Source organism: Dermacentor variabilis, chromosome 6, assembly GCF_050947875.1.
Source record: "Dermacentor variabilis isolate Ectoservices chromosome 6, ASM5094787v1, whole genome shotgun sequence".
Classification (NCBI taxonomy): Eukaryota; Metazoa; Arthropoda; class Arachnida; order Ixodida; family Ixodidae; genus Dermacentor; species Dermacentor variabilis.
The window spans coordinates 83,400,205-83,415,971 of record NC_134573.1 but is presented as its reverse complement, the minus strand read 5'-3'; the positions used below and the strand labels follow the sequence as shown (position 1 = coordinate 83,415,971).

At 45.2% G+C, this 15,767-nt stretch overlaps 1 protein-coding gene across 7 annotated transcripts in view; it reads right to left on the bottom strand.

Moving 5' to 3' along the window:
• LOC142584906 (uncharacterized) overlaps positions 1–15,767 on the bottom strand; it is a 140,212-nt gene that overhangs the window by 53,870 nt on the left and 70,575 nt on the right. For all 7 annotated transcript variants that reach the window (XM_075695247.1, XM_075695248.1, XM_075695246.1 and 4 more), the window contains one exon: positions 12,884–13,060. In XM_075695247.1, coding sequence (XP_075551362.1) covers positions 12,884–13,060 — 177 coding nt within the window. The remainder of the gene's footprint in view (positions 1–12,883; positions 13,061–15,767) is intronic.

Genomic DNA, 15,767 nt, shown 5'->3' with positions numbered 1-15,767 from the left:
CAAGGCGTACTTAAGGCGTAAGCGCGCGACGTTGAGAGTTCGTGTTGCTGAAATACGACGCAACCATGCAGTGTACTCAAACACGCGCGTAATTACCAAAGTTTCAGGTGTTGACAGCGTGAAAGTATGTGTACGTGGTTTCGTAGGTTCATTTACGTACCTGCAGGATACTTTTGTTCGGCCGGCACGTGAGAGATTGCTGACCGTAAACAGCCGGAATGGCTGTGTCAGCAATGCCTGGCAACAGGGCCGTTTTTTTAATTGCAGGGTGCTTTGGTAATTGTGACGATATATTTTTTTTTTTACAAGTACTGCTCCAGGAGAGCACATGTAATGGCTAATGGTGGCCTCTGAAGAGCCCGTGACATTACAATAATGCAGGCGTCGCAGGGAGTGTTCGCATACAAAATTGGCTGTCCGCGATCTTATACCCCCTTGGCATGCACAGGCTTCGGCGAGCCCCATCCAGTCCTGGTTCTAGCTTTGGTGCCCTGGAGGCGCCGTCAATAATACGAAATAATGACAAGGTGTTACAACTAGTAAATAAAATTTATTGAAGAAATACAATCGCGCCGAGGCGCCAACTTCTAAAGCAGCGATACCGCGCCCGCGCAAGTATTATGAAACGCCAACGAGGAATTTACCAGCCCTTGTACGACTCTACGATCAAAGTGCACGTTAAACATCCCCAGGCGAGCTAGATAAAGTTATCCAGAGCCATCCACTACGACCTGCATCCTAGCTTTAGTCGCTTCGGAACGTTAAAAACGTTAATCACCACAATCCAAATCAATACATGCGGGCATACATTCGAAGCTAAAAGACTGCATCGTAAGTCATATTAAGCCTTGCAAAAGCGTTGAGAATGTGCTAACTTCTGGTGGAGCTCGCTTTTATGTCACAGGCCAGCTGCAGATGCGTGCATTTCACCGCAAGACGAAACTACATGAAACAAAGAGAGCACATTCTAAAAAGAAAGTCAAACAACGCGCTAAAAACCATGCAGAGCATGAACACACACTTTTTCGAAGCGGAAGGCGTGAACTAGGCTCAAAATAAGAGGTTGTGAGTAGCTGTGGCCCTTACTTCACTAAGCCGTGCGTTCTTCGCCGCTTCCTCGAAGTCAGCCCACCCGATCCTGCGAATCCACACTTCTTTTTGCGTTGCGCCCGCCGGACGGCAAAGCAAAAAGCTTTTTGCCCTCGCTGTGTCTGTTGCGGCAACCGAAGGCGCAGCAGCATGGCATCGCAATTAAGTTCTCGGCCCTACACATTCTATTACGCCAACGCACTCCGTCAGTCTGCCTGCCGTACTTTCGTCGCGCAGGCCTAACAATGGAGGTCGGCGCGCGCTGGAAAGAAAAAAATATGCAAAAGCGCGGCGCCTGCTTCCACGTGACACAGGTTGGCCAATGGAAGAGCGGAGGAGGCTGGGGCGACAGAAGGCGTGGAGGAGGACGCGCCAGGGTGAGCGGAGTGACGGAAAGATCGAAGAATGGCGCTACTTTTGAAAAATTGAGGGGCTTTAAAACATTTGAGATGTCAGCGCCACCTATCGCTACAGTCAGGAGATAGCTGCAACGACGGCACATGGCCTCTGAGATCCAAAAATGGCACAGGCCAACTAAAACTGTAAAAAACGTGCTCTGCTTAGCGTACGCTGTACTATAGCGTATAGCATATGCTATAGTTCAGCACGCTAAACTAAAACTGTCTAATAAATGCTTCTGGTATTATCAAATTCCCTAAAATTGCAGCAATATGACCAATAAATGCTTGAGACATCCTCTGAATGTTCTAGATATGCTCTGGCTTTCACAGAAGGCTGTTGTGAGTGCATTATAGTGAAGTGAAAGTTCAATTAAATTATTTTTTGCCCTTCATGAGTAACGAAGAGTTATTATATGAGTAAAGCTGTGAGGTCGGCCTCAACTATGGCCCGTTTCATACATAGAAGGCAACACTACAAATGCTAAAGACTTTGTTCACTACTGGCAATCATGAACAAGAGATAGAGTGTCATAAACGAAAGAAAGTTATAGGTATGCATTATGTTATTTGATGTATAGCATACACTGCTTATAGCATAGGTTGCCAGAGTCACGAATGTTCGCACTATAACCAAAACATTTTTCAAAGGCTGCACAAATGCAAAACACTTGGACCAAGCAGCCACCCCTATCTGAGAAGCATGCAACGAGAATGTTTACATCCATTTTAATTTACGAACATTTAAAGTTTAATGTCCAAGGATACACAGTTATCGCATGAAGCAGGCTAAATATCACTGGGAAAAAAGAAAAGAAAAAAAGACGGCATACAGGAACGTAAACTCGCCCACTCAATTTTCTGATCCGCTCAATCATTCGAAATTCCTACGGCAGCTCCACTAAATCAACGAAACTAATGTAGAATGGCGACCTGAATTTCAGACATCGCACAGTTTCTTGTTCAATTTCTCAGGCTGATCTGTGAGCGCACGATTTCGAAAACATGGCAGCCACGAACCATGTTGCCGCCATTTGAGTATTACCAGTGCCACCTGTACCCTCCCTTTCACGGTCGAGGTGTTGCTCAGCTTTGCAAGTACAGTACAGAGTGAAAGTGTCGATGACTCGGCACCAAACCATCACTTTAGTCTCCAACTGTCGACAAGGCACCCTGGTTAGGCCAAGCCTACATGGTGTCGTGCGTCATGCCGTAGCGAGAAGCTTGGCTTTGTGATCACTAGCCCAAGCAACTGACAGCAGCCCGTGTGAAGTGAAGTTTGGTTTCTGGGGCAATCTGCTGTGGCAACTATTGGGAACACCTACAAAGTATTTATACACACGTACTGGTACGAACACCAGAAGGTCGCAAGTGGACGCAGAGCCTAAAAGCTTTAAATTAAATTTGTGGAACACTGCTTTAAACTGACAGCAGTCAAGGTTGCATGCGCGATATCTGCTCTTCATGACAATGTGCATCGTAATGGGCGTACACAAACTGAAGAACTAAAGAGCAACAATGCACACGCTTCTCCATCGCCTAGGAAATCCCCATACACCTACACTGGACTGCCGAAACTTTTTTTTTTTCCTTGTTCGTTCACTCTGCACCTCTCTCTCCTCCACATAGCCCTACCATCGGCCAGTGCACCTCTTTGAGAACTGGTCTCGCTACCCCACTTCTCTGCATAATTTTCCTGCAGAAAGCATCATTATAACCAATATTTCATCTAGCCCGGCTGCACTATAAGCAGCATGCATACACAAAGTTCTTTGGGAGGGTAAGTGGGATTCGGGAAAAGTCACCTTATAGCTGCTTCTGCTATACTGCAGTATAAGTGGTTACGTTATAAATGGTCTAAACTGTATAATTAAGTATGATACTATTGTGTCGCAAATTTTGACATATTTATTACATAGAAGGCATCAAAGATACAAACTTATTTACCAGCAAATAAGTGGAGTGACCTGTTTGTGCGACCAATGGTAACAGTGCAGCATTTGCACTCACGATCAAAACATAGTACAGTTAAGCCTCTATATAACAAGTTTGTTAAATCGGCACTTTGCTATGTTATACAGGAATATCGTTATACTGAAATTCAACCTTTTATGCAAGCAAGCATAGTTGCTTACAAATTTTTCTTGCATGGAAAAGGCCGCCAAATTTTTCATATCAAGTAAGTAAAAAAGAAAGGAAGTTTCAATGAGAAAAGGGATTCATTTTGTTGAATTTCAGTGTCAGCAACGAAAGATATGGCTTCATGCCATGTCAACAATACCTTCACATCAGCAGCAGAAAGTGAAGCCTGCTATGCTTTCGCGCCTTTACTTCGTGGCAGCAGCTGATAGTGTCGCCCTCAGCGGGACGACGCCATCATGAAGAGCGCAGGCAGGGGAATGAGCGCTTCATCTACCTCTCACTTCAACGCATTTCGGGAACTAAAGACTGTGACTTCCAACACTAAATGCACAGGAAGACGGCGCACATGAAGCCACAGCTATATCGTGTTGGCCAGCTTTGCCCTGCAACAGTTTGTCTAAAAGATAGGGCGCACGGGTCGCATATGCGCTCGGCTGTGCTGAGAACTACGCGCAGCCACGTACAGGCTAAAGGAGGAGATCCACGCTCGCCTCCCTTTTCCCCTCTCCCCCTATTGCACTCTTGATCATCAATTACTGTGCGCACAATTTACTTTCATGCTACCTTCGCTTGTGCGGGAAGACGGCACACATCAAGCCACCATCCTTCTCGCCTTGCCTTCACACCCCCAGCACATTGCGCGTGGCCTGCGATAGGATCTCATCGTACTTTTAATTTAAAACAGTACGCAAGACGGAACATTAGTAAATGAGGGAAAAAGACATGGCACCGACTCGCAACAAGGTTTATTCATCACAACCATGCAATATAGTAATACCTCGTTAACTCTAACTCGGATTATCCGTGGCGCCGAACCATTTCCCACACGTGCCATGTATTCATTGCCCTTTATCTAGAAGTATTTTTGGGCCAAATTTCGGATATTTTGAAATCTCATCTGACAGCAGAACAAAAATTTGGCCACCGGAAGGTTTAACAAGCTTTGCACGAGACTACCTACTAGCATAACCAGGTCAAGCAACCATGAGGCATATCATGCGACAGGAGAGAAGTGCTCACAGGCAGGCCCAGCAAGATAGCACACTTGACGCAGTTCGCTTTGTTCTATTTATGCAATGCACATAATTCATTATTAGAAGAGTGATATTGTTTTTGATTTTATTTTATGCAAGGCACGCAGCATGGATTTCTTATATTCTACGCAACGTAGAATAAAAATGCACATGCCACATGCATTCCGGTACATCCTGCCCACATAGCGCGTGCTCGTGAATGCACATGTCGCTTTCTGTTGCGTACGCAGCACGGACTTATCGTGAATGGTGGCACAGAAAGCGACGTGAGCATTCACGAGCACGCACCATGCGGGCAGGATGTACCGGGTGAATTTACTGTCGGCGAAATCACTGGGATGGCTACAAACAGAGGGGACGGCAAAGGCAGCGGCGACGAAAGACCTTGAGAGGTGCCGACATCACCCGAAGGAAGGAACATGCTTCACTTGCTGCGATATGGTTGAATGTAGCGGTGGGAACAATCGGCTCATGCAATGTGTGTTGAGGACTCCTTTTTAGGTTCAAGTGCTACCCCAAAGCACGCCTGCCTAATGAAGTTTTTATGCGCTGAATAAAATGGCAGTGCCGAAAAATGGAGCTGGTTGATATCTCTGTAGGTTTTTACTTTTTTCTTTGAAACCTTTACGAAAAGCCAGTTTAGAAGCTCTTGTTGGAAAGCTGGTGAGTAGTAAAATCTGCTTATCTCTAAATTTTTTCCGGTCTTTACTACTTCGAGTTAATGAGGTATTACTGTATATACTTGCACAGCCTATAACAAAAAAAGAAAATAAAGAAATGATAAAAAGAATAGGCCATCAGACATCGTCACTGTATGCTGTAGAGATTGCACGCCAAAAACATAAAAAGTCAAAAAACAAGAAAATCAATTTCTTTGTTACATAAAGTGATCAGAGGCCTGCAAACACGCACATTGCCTAGCCTAGCCATTTCCAGAGTCTTGAGAATTTCTTGTGTAAGTTGGTACTGGTGGCGTTTTACGATGTCACAACGTTGAAAGTCAGGCACGCAACCACAGTCTCAGCAGCGAATACCAAGTCGCCGACGATATGCTATAGGCGTGCTCCCTTAGCCGCTCATTCAGACAATGCCGTCTGCCCGATACAGTCAAATCTGATTACTGCGAACCCCACATTAACGAATTTCTTCAATTTACGAATATTTTAAAAATCCACACCAGATTGCCTATATTTTCAATATAAAAATATTTCAGAAATACAAATTTTAATACAGCGCATATTTCAGAATAACGCATATACAGTCGCCGACTGATTTTTCGGACTCCAAAAATTCGGACACGTTTGATTATTTTGTCTGCTTCGCGGCACCGCCATTCTCCCCATAGACCACATTGTATAACAACTGCCAAAAGTTCGGACACCTTGCAACCTCTCGTCTGATTTTTCGGACACTCCTTGAGCCAACTCGATCAAGAGCACCATGCACCGGAGGTGCTCCTTTCTGCTTTCTACTTTAACAATCACGAAGCTTCGGAGCTCATTTAAAAATGAACGCGTGGCAGGAAAAAGCGAACCGCACAGAAAATAAAAATATAGTTCTCCTCCTTCACATCAGGTGGCACGAGTGCCCATAAGTGGCGCGGAAGGTCTCGAAAGCGACGTTTCCAGTCATCGATAGTAGGCGGCCATTTTTGCTTTCTACATTTTGACGATCGCGAAAACTTCGGAGCGCATTCAAAAATCACCACCTGACAGGAAAACAGCAAACTGCTTAAAAAAAAAGTTGTTCTCCCCCTTCACATATGACAGCGCAGTGTGCCCATGAGCCATGCATAAAGTCTCAAAAGTGGAGTTTCAAACCATCAATAGCGGGCTAACGATACCCAATGGGCGCAGTAGGGAAAGAGTCAAAAAGCAAACTGAACACCTCAGAAACACAGGGTTCCCTTTTTAAGCTTTGACCATAGTTGTTAAAGGGCCCCTCACCAGGCCCCATAGCAAATTTTGGTTATACGCTGGAAGTTATGTGTCCTCTAGGCAGTGTTCTGCCGCAAAAATTTTTCAAATCAGCTCATTAATAGACAAGATAGAAACATTTCAGTGCCGCGAACCCATGATTTCACAAGGCTAGCTCCACTGCATAGCGAGAGACTCTCTCCACTCACTCCGCAAGTGAAATTCCTTCCTTGAATTCTCCCATACCGGACCTCGAGTATCGCGTAATGTATACGTCACGGGCGCTGCCTTCATTTCTTTTTTCCTCCTCGCTTTTTTTTTTTTTGGGTGCTCCACACTTTTGCTGACGGCGTTGCGCATGAGCTTTTGTGATGTCTTGTTCTGCACAGTGCACGATTTTGCGCGCTGTGCACAAGGAAACATGACTAGCGGTCTAATTCAGTGCTACACGAATACTGAGGCAGAACAAGCAGATCGCAAAGCATGATCACGTGCTGGAACACGGTAGAAAATGGCACAGTTTCGGTACCTGCGCACATGACTGCACGACCGTGGGAACAAGCAGGCGAAGCGGAAGTACATCTCTCTTGCTTCAGTGCGAAGTAGAACAAAAAACACGCAGATGTTCCATTTGTGTGTTTTATTATTTCTCGAAACTTCAATTCATCAATTCAATCAACTGATCACACAAATAACAGATGTTACTTTGAATAATTCTCAAAGTCACGTGTCACCACGAGCGACTTCACACTGAGGACACAACTACGTAGGTGTAAGGACACGACTACGTCACCATCCGGCTTGGAGTTCGGTCACCGTGAGGGAAAGGAAAAATGGCGTTTGGATTGAAATTTCAGACCTTTCCGCGGCATGTAGAGATGCAATTCTTTGCAAACACGATCGTTAACGTGCATTTTATGCTCTGCACTTGTCAACTCAAATAGGCCACACCTGATGAGGGACCTTTTAATTGCCTGCTAAAAGAAACAAAAATGTGCCCCGAGACAAGTACTCTAGCTCGTCAAAGGCGCGACAAGGGGTGAGACAAAAGGATTTTTATTGCTATTCCGTACATTCACGGCGTGGCCCACACCCTCAAACAAATCGCCAGCCAAGGTAATGTGGCTTCAATTTTTTCTGCACTTGGAAGGCTGGCTGGTTTGTGCAGGGCCATCAAAGAAGTGCTCAAGAAAACCGAGCTTGCAAGAAAGAACATCGCAATCATTTCATTCTTAGCACTGAAGCGGTGTATTGCCTACCCCTGTCTTACGACAAGCGGTATATCAGCCAAACAGGCCGTTGTCTGAATGAGTGGCTAAGAGAGCATGCCTACGGCGTACCCTCAGTGACATTTGGTCACCTTGGTATTCAATGTCTAGACTGGCTGCATGCCCAACTTTCGGCACTGTGACGTTCTGCCACCACACACCACCATATATTACAGAGTGGCGCACGCAAGATATACATTGACGCCGAGAAAACCACCAATAAAGAAGTTCCATGAGGCCTATAAAGCGTAATGTTTCTTTTTGTTTGTTTGTTTTTCCCATTCCTTGCCATGGACACTGCATCACAACTGTCTCTCTCATGGCGGACACCTGAACTATTCCGAAGTTCAAACGCGTGTAACATCATCGGGACTAGCTTACACAAGAAAGAAATTCTTGAGGCACTGGCGTGTGTTAGCAGGCCTTCGATCACTTTTACAAAGAAGATGATTTTCATGTTTCTTGACTTTGCGTGTGCAATTATATATTGCACAGTTGTCACGAATAAACCTTGCTGTGAGTCAGTGCCACATCTGTTTCCTTCTTTTACTGCCATTGAGTCCTTCACGCTGCTTTAAATTGCAAGCATGTCGTACCAACTCCTCCAAGCATCTACTTTAGCAGGATATTATTCACACTTGGGACTTTATAAAGGACGTGATGCAAGAGGGTGTTGCTGCTATGCTGCTCCCTTCAGCGGCCACTCAGCTTTACAATCACCGGCGCTAATTCATGCTCCTACCTCTATGCGCAAACGCGCACACACCTAACTGACACTCTTCGTTACACACTCACGCTTTTGAAATGAGTACACCAACCGGTGGGCATGCTAACCTATAATGAGTGCCATACATGGGGCCTTCCATCGCACTGCCTGCTTTTATGAAACACTGCGCCCGGATCTACTGCAGCTGCCTGCTGAACTTCAAGGATGCAGAACAAACGGAGAGAAAAGACAATGAAATTGATAGGTGCAAGAAGTGTATGCACATGAACAAAAAGAAGACAATAACAAAAGAAGTCACTGTTTCACCCGAAAGGCAAGGCATCGATTGCGATAGCATATTAGTAGACAGCAGTACAAAGTAAGGATAGTAGCTTTATCGGTTGTGGAAACTTGCAAACATTCAATTACTAAGTGAATTAAGCGTGGTGTCAGTGAGCACAAGCAAACATGAACACATCACACTCAATTTGCGCAGACATTTGGTACAAGACGCTGGACACTGGTGTGAGCAAGTGCAGCTGCAGCAGGGAGCGAAGTGACCTTCGTGCGGTCTATCATTTCAATGCAAAAGCGGCGAGAACACAGCGCACACAATGTTATGAGCCGTCTGCAGATCGCTTTCAAGATGCGGCTGGTGTAGCCTTATAAAGTACGCACTCATTGGCAGAGTCGAAGCCACCCCCCCAACCCGCCCCATCCCATGCTGCCTCCCCGCTTTCTTTCATATATGGCACGCGAGATCGAGCCACAATCGTCAGTTCCCCTTGCACCCGGTCACAAAATATGCAGTTGCCACCAGAACACAAAGCCGCCCCCCTCCCTCCCATCACCCCACAGCCTTTTGCCTGATGGAAAATGGCAGGGTTTGCTCTTTGCTTTCTCCTTCGTGAGCACCAGACTGAGCTCCGATTGTCTGCTTCCCTCGCGTACTTTCACTCGCACATACAGCATACCATGCGCAGCAACGGTGTTATTGACCTTAGACTTTATACAGAACATCGCGGTGCCGATGGCAAAAATGCACCTGGAATATCCATATACCGTATTTAGTCGATTCTAATGTGCCCTTCATTGTAACACGCACCCATTTCCCGTAACCAAAAAATTAAAAAAGAAAAGGAAACCTCGATTGTAACATGCACCAGTTTTCCATGATCAAAAAAGAAAAAAAAAAAAGAGTAAGTACCACGCAGCTTGTGCTTTCATATAGAAATACTATTTTCTATTATTCGGAAAAAACAGATTCATTCCCAATACATTAAAGTTGCAATGAATAAAAATAAAAATGGAAGCAGCGTACCTTGCCGCCAAGATTTTCACTGTGCCAGCACGAGTCGCGTGGGGCAGTAGGTATCACTCATCGTCCCTATCAGACAACTCCTTACTGCTATCAACCGACCAAAGCATTTCATCCTCGGTGCCATCCATGGCACTTGAAATCCCGCACTTTTTAAAGGCCTTGTTGACCATGGCAGATGGGATCGTGCACCATGCATCTTTCCATCCTGCAAAGTCCTACAGCGAGGCATGCTTCATTTTATTTGCGGGCATGAATTTGTGGCAGCCACTGACAAGCTATTCGGTATAGAGCGCCCAAATTTTATCTTTCATTGGCTTGTTCAAACAAACATCGAGCGGCTGGAGCTGCGATGTCATGCCGCTGGGTATCACGACAAGGACGGTGTTGCATGCAGCCAGCTTGTCCTTGATGCGCTGATCAAGGTGGCACCTGAACGCATCGAGCACAAGCATCCCACGCAGACCCAAACTGCCACCACCTCCGTCAAACATTACCAATCCAGTCAGCGACAAAGTCCGTGGTCATCCAACCTTTTTCATTTGCACACACAATCATGCCACTCAGAAACACGATTCCTTTCGGAAGCATCTTCCGCCTGAAGATAAGATACGGGGGCAGCTTGTTCCCATCTGCAGTGCAACAAAGCATTGCGGTGACTCTTGTTTATTTAGTGACTGGAAGACAAAACGCGCACTTGCTTTGCGCCCTTCTTTCCAACGGTTGTGGTGGCAGGCATGTCACAGTAAAGCGGTGTCTAATCGACATTTCCAATCTGTCCGAAGTGGTAGCCGTTTCTGTGAAGCAACTTCAGAACATACCGCTGAAAATTGTGTGATTTCTCGTAATATTCTTCGGACAATTTTTGGCATATCCCTGTCCGCCTTCGAAGACAAAAGCCTTTTCTTTTCATAAAATTTGATAGCCAGCACCTGCTCACTTTGAAATCACTCCACATTAAGTAAAGCAATGAAGGGGGCTAGTTGGTGAACGTTCATGGTTATATTGCGCTCAGTTTTACAAACACGATACTAAGGAAGGACAGGACGTGGACGGACGAAGCGCTTCGTCCGTCCACGTCCTGTCCTTCCTTAGTATCGTGTTTGTAAAACTGAGCGCAATATAACCATGAACTCCACATTAGCCCTTTCTGTAGGGCTAACTGCATCGCCCGTACTTTGAGCAGATCGGTCGTCACAGGCTGCTGTGCCGCTCGCTGCTCTTGCATGTATTCCGTGAGCAGCTCTTCTATTTTGGTGAAGTGGCCCTGCTTCGGTCCACTGAAACCCTTCCTTGTTGCTTCGCTGGCAAAAATACGCTCTCTCTGTTTGCGCCAGTCTCGCATGGAAGTTTCGGGAACTCCAAACGTCCGTGATGGTGGCCCGATTTCCGTCCGTCTCCGCGTACACGATAATTTTCTTTTAACTACAGCGTCATGATGAACTCGGCGTGTCTTTGCAGTCGGCACTTCCATGCTGATTGAATAAACGCAGAAAATGGAAAGACAGGCGGTAGACTAGGTTACACCAGTGCCTGGTTACACGTACAACATGGAGGTATGCACATGGAGGAAGCTACGGCAGCTGGGCTAGAAGCGCGTACGAGGCGGCTATTTTTCGAATGCCGATGGCGATATGGTAATGCGGATTTAGGGTCATACTCGATTCTAACGCGCATGCAATCTTTGGAGCCGCTTTATCGGCAAAAAGGTGTGCCTTACATTTGAGTAAATACGGTACTAGCAATGCATTAAAGTTGCGATTAATAAAAGAAGTTGCAGTTTTGCCCGAAAGGCAAAGCTTCGATTGCGATTGCAAATTAGTAGAAAGCCATACGAAAAGTAAGGATAGTAGTTTTATCAGCTGCATAAGCTTTAAAACATTCGCTTACTAACTAAATTAACGAACTGGAACACTTATCATAACTGCCTCATTCAGTAATAATAAGGCACAAGATAGTTTCCATAATTAAGTAATAGTAATAAATAATAATCAGTAATAAGTTTCCATTATTCAGTAATAAATAAGGCACAAGATAGTTTCCACGAAAGTGAAATTACAGTGAAATGTTGAAATGCTGTCACTATATGCGCTTTCAACGAAAATGACCCTGTTGGCCCTCAACCGCACAGCTGTTATTTTCCATAGATTCCATCGTCATGCACTACCGTATATACAATAGAGTGGCGCACGCAAAATAGACATTGACAAAGAGAAAACCACTGACAAAGAAGTTCCATGTCACCTATAAAGTGTAATGCTTCTCTTTCACATTCCTTGCCGCGGACACCTCACGGCAACTGTCTCACTCGAGGTGGACACCAACTATTCCAAAGTGCAAGCCCATGTAGACGACACCGCCTGACAAGTGCGGTGACCATGTGGCATCGCACGTAGCTGCAAAGCCACATGCACGTATCTGGTACGGCCACAGAAAGAAGCATGATAGAAAGAAGAGGCTTGCGTGGAAATAAGGGCGAAAGAAGGAAGTGACGCGCCTCCATTGCTAGGCGACACTTGTCTGGGTGGAGCATGCGCTTGCAAAACCTTATGTGGCGTGGCCTCTGCAATAAAAGAAGGGGGGGAAAAATCCCCACCAGACCCTTTCTTTCTTTCTTTCTTTTTTTTTTCTTCCTACACTGTCTCGGGTTTTCTTAACCCCTGGACTGCAGCATTCGCTTTCTGCGCCTTGTCGTCTGCTAGCCTACTGTTCCGGCTGCAGCAAAGGATACGCGGATATCTAAGAATCCCCAGATTTCGCAATATTAGTTCGTAGTACTGGGGCGTTATTAACATGAAATGGAAACTGAATAAAGATCGTTATTCTGAAAATTTCGGTACACTGAAGCCCGCAGCACTGAAGCACTTATACACTGAAACTATAAGCAGTCAGCAGCAGATTTCTTAAAAGTTTGTCAATCTGAGAAGTTCGTTAATGTGGGGTTCATAGTAACCAGGCCTCACTGCATGGCTTTAGTGCAACGGCCAGACAGGGCGCTCGGCTCCTACTCACCAGTGCCTGCGGGGTCGAAGTATCCAGGCAGCTTGCGGTTCATGCCCAGCTTTGTGCGCAGGACAGTTGCACACTCGCGATTGGTGCACACAAAGAGCACGCCCATGTTACGCGACAGGTTGCCCAGCACTTGCACCACATCCGTGTCAAGCAGGTGCAGCGTCACTTCCTGGCTTTCTGCAGAAGACAGCAGATGGAAAGACTTTAACCCCTAACTGCCACAAAAAAATTCAGCAAAATTGAAGGAAAATGAGAATAGTTATTAAAATCTGCATTTATTTTGCCATATTTTTTTCCTGAAAGATAGGACACATAGAATGTTTATAGAACTCTCACTACTCTTGTTGACAAAAAAATAACAATGCATAGTGTGCTATTTATTTGTGTCAAAATTACAAGGCAGTGTGGTAATCAGATTGCAAGAATTGATACGAAATTGACTTTGGAAAACAACTAGTTTCAGCATCAGAAATGCCCAACCTACACTGTATCAAAATGATTTACGTGTAACATACTCTCAAGTAGTCGAAGAAAAAAAGTTATTTTGTCAGTGCTGCAGACACAAAGAAAAAGAAAAGCCCGAAAACATGCAAAATGCATCCATGTTCACGGAGCTATATCATTTTCCCCCGCCACTGAGCGCCATCTCGAGGTGCTATTCTAGACATTCTGCCACATACTTCAGGCTGTGACATAAGCACAACATATACACGATAGCAATGATAGTAATGGTAAGCTCTTAATTTGCTTTCCTAATGCAACACTACCTTGCAGTTTGCCTATGAAACTTAAAAGGAAACAGTGGACTTAACGTTCGTGATAAAGCAAGACAGCCTTTTTCCTTATTCAAAATAAAGAGGCCAGCTCATAGTGCAACATTATTTGGTCAAATATGCCTCCCCACATTTGTCAACTGTGGTGCACAAGCCATCTGCTACATTAAGCATGATGTATGTCTCTAGAAAACGAATGAATCGTCATTGATTGGTACCAATGCACTTCTAAGACAATACAAGCAATTGATCGGTGATGACCATTCTAGGCCATGTTATCGCCCAACTCAAATGGCCGAGATGCGGTCAAACATCACTGATAGTGATGCACGCGGGACGTGCAAAATTGTAGATACACTGCAGGGGCTCTTGCACATTACTGATCCCATTCTTTTTAGAGCGTTAACACCGCAATATAGCTGGCAAAGACCAGAAAAAAGTTTCTGTTCAATAAGGGTTCCTTATCAAGCTCCATGTCACATTTTTTCATTTGATAAAAGCACAGATACACTTTTTGCAATGCTTTGGTTTCCCAGCATGAATTTTAAAAATGTGTCTTCTAAACAGTTATCCTCTATATGATCTTTCAACAATGAGAGATGAGAGAGCCAACGCAGAGGATAAAGACAGCTGTGCAGCCATGCTTGTAATGAACAGAGCTCATGGTATTTTTTCCAAAGCTCAAGCTTCTGCCTTTATGTTTCAGTCTTCCTTGCCTACAATGGCCACATAGAAATAGCGCAAACATACAAGAATCAGGGGCCGGTCTGACAAAACTCTCAATGCAAGGAGCCCTCCTATTGACTTGGCATGTCAGCACGCTGAGAGGCGCCTTTTGATTGGCTGATGCTAAAGCAACTGGTGCACTGATGCTGCCAGCGGACTGCTCGCCTGTTAGGCCTCCTTTGAAAACTTTCGTTTATCTGCACTTTCTCTGTTAACTATGTCATCACCGAAGTAGCAAATATATATATAATGTATAAAATGTTCGGAACAGGATATGTGTATGGAAAGCAAAGCATAACCCAACAAGTTGTCAGCGTGTCGCGCAATCCTGCACCACATTGGTAATAAAGCGACAGCAAAGCAAACACCCATTTCCCTTTGTCATAAAGCAGTCAACTACCTATTACAATAAAGCTTGTCAATTCACACACAAATCAGGTCTGTCGTGGATAATTCAATCTATGCGCTGCCATGGCCAGATCCTGGCTCGCACTGATGCTCACTTTCACAGCTAAGCGACAGATGGCGCGACGTACTTAACAATCTAACCAATCCATGCCTCAGCGACAGCTCCCTCAGATCTCAAAGGCTATGCATTTGTGGTCTGTATTAATAGGAAAAGAGTAAATGAGCCGAAATCGCATCATGGCCGCCATGTTGTTACATTTATTTTTGCAAATGGTTAGCTAGACCAACATCGACAGTGAAGCATGTGGCCGATGTGGTTCGTCGCACAACTCCCCAGTCGCAAAAGTCAAGCTAGCAAAATATGCTGCCACTACTTTTTTATCATCTTTGTTGTGTCAGTGCACTGTTGTTTCTGTTGCGGGACATTTCTGTTGTGGCAACCAGAGTTGCACGTCACCATGCCTTCGTGTGGCAAATACCAGAGGCTAGTGGAATTGAGGAAAATGATGACGATCTTGTTCAGTGCAGACTTCACATCTATCAACAACACAGAAGCGCTCGGCTGCAGCTATCATCAGTGCCTTCTACTGGGACACTGATGTTATGATCATGCTGATGATTACATGCAGCATGCTTAATCAAGCACACCGAGAGAAGTGGTGAGCAATCTCACTGATAATGCCTGTGTGCCAGTGGAAGGCGCGATGGTATCTGGGGCCACATGCTCACGCATGTCATTAGCACATCTGAGGTCTGTGCATGAAGTGTAGGGCAACTTCAACTTCACAGACTACGTAAGCATCTTTAGCTGTGCCATGGTCTGCAGTGCTGTCACAGATGACATTGTCGCCCAAGTAGTCAGCGATGACTGCGCGGTGGATCTAAGATGACCACAATGCCGCAGTTGAAGAAGAGGAAGCACAGGAGCGGCCTTTAATAATAATAATATTTGGGGTTTTACGTGCCAAAACCACTTT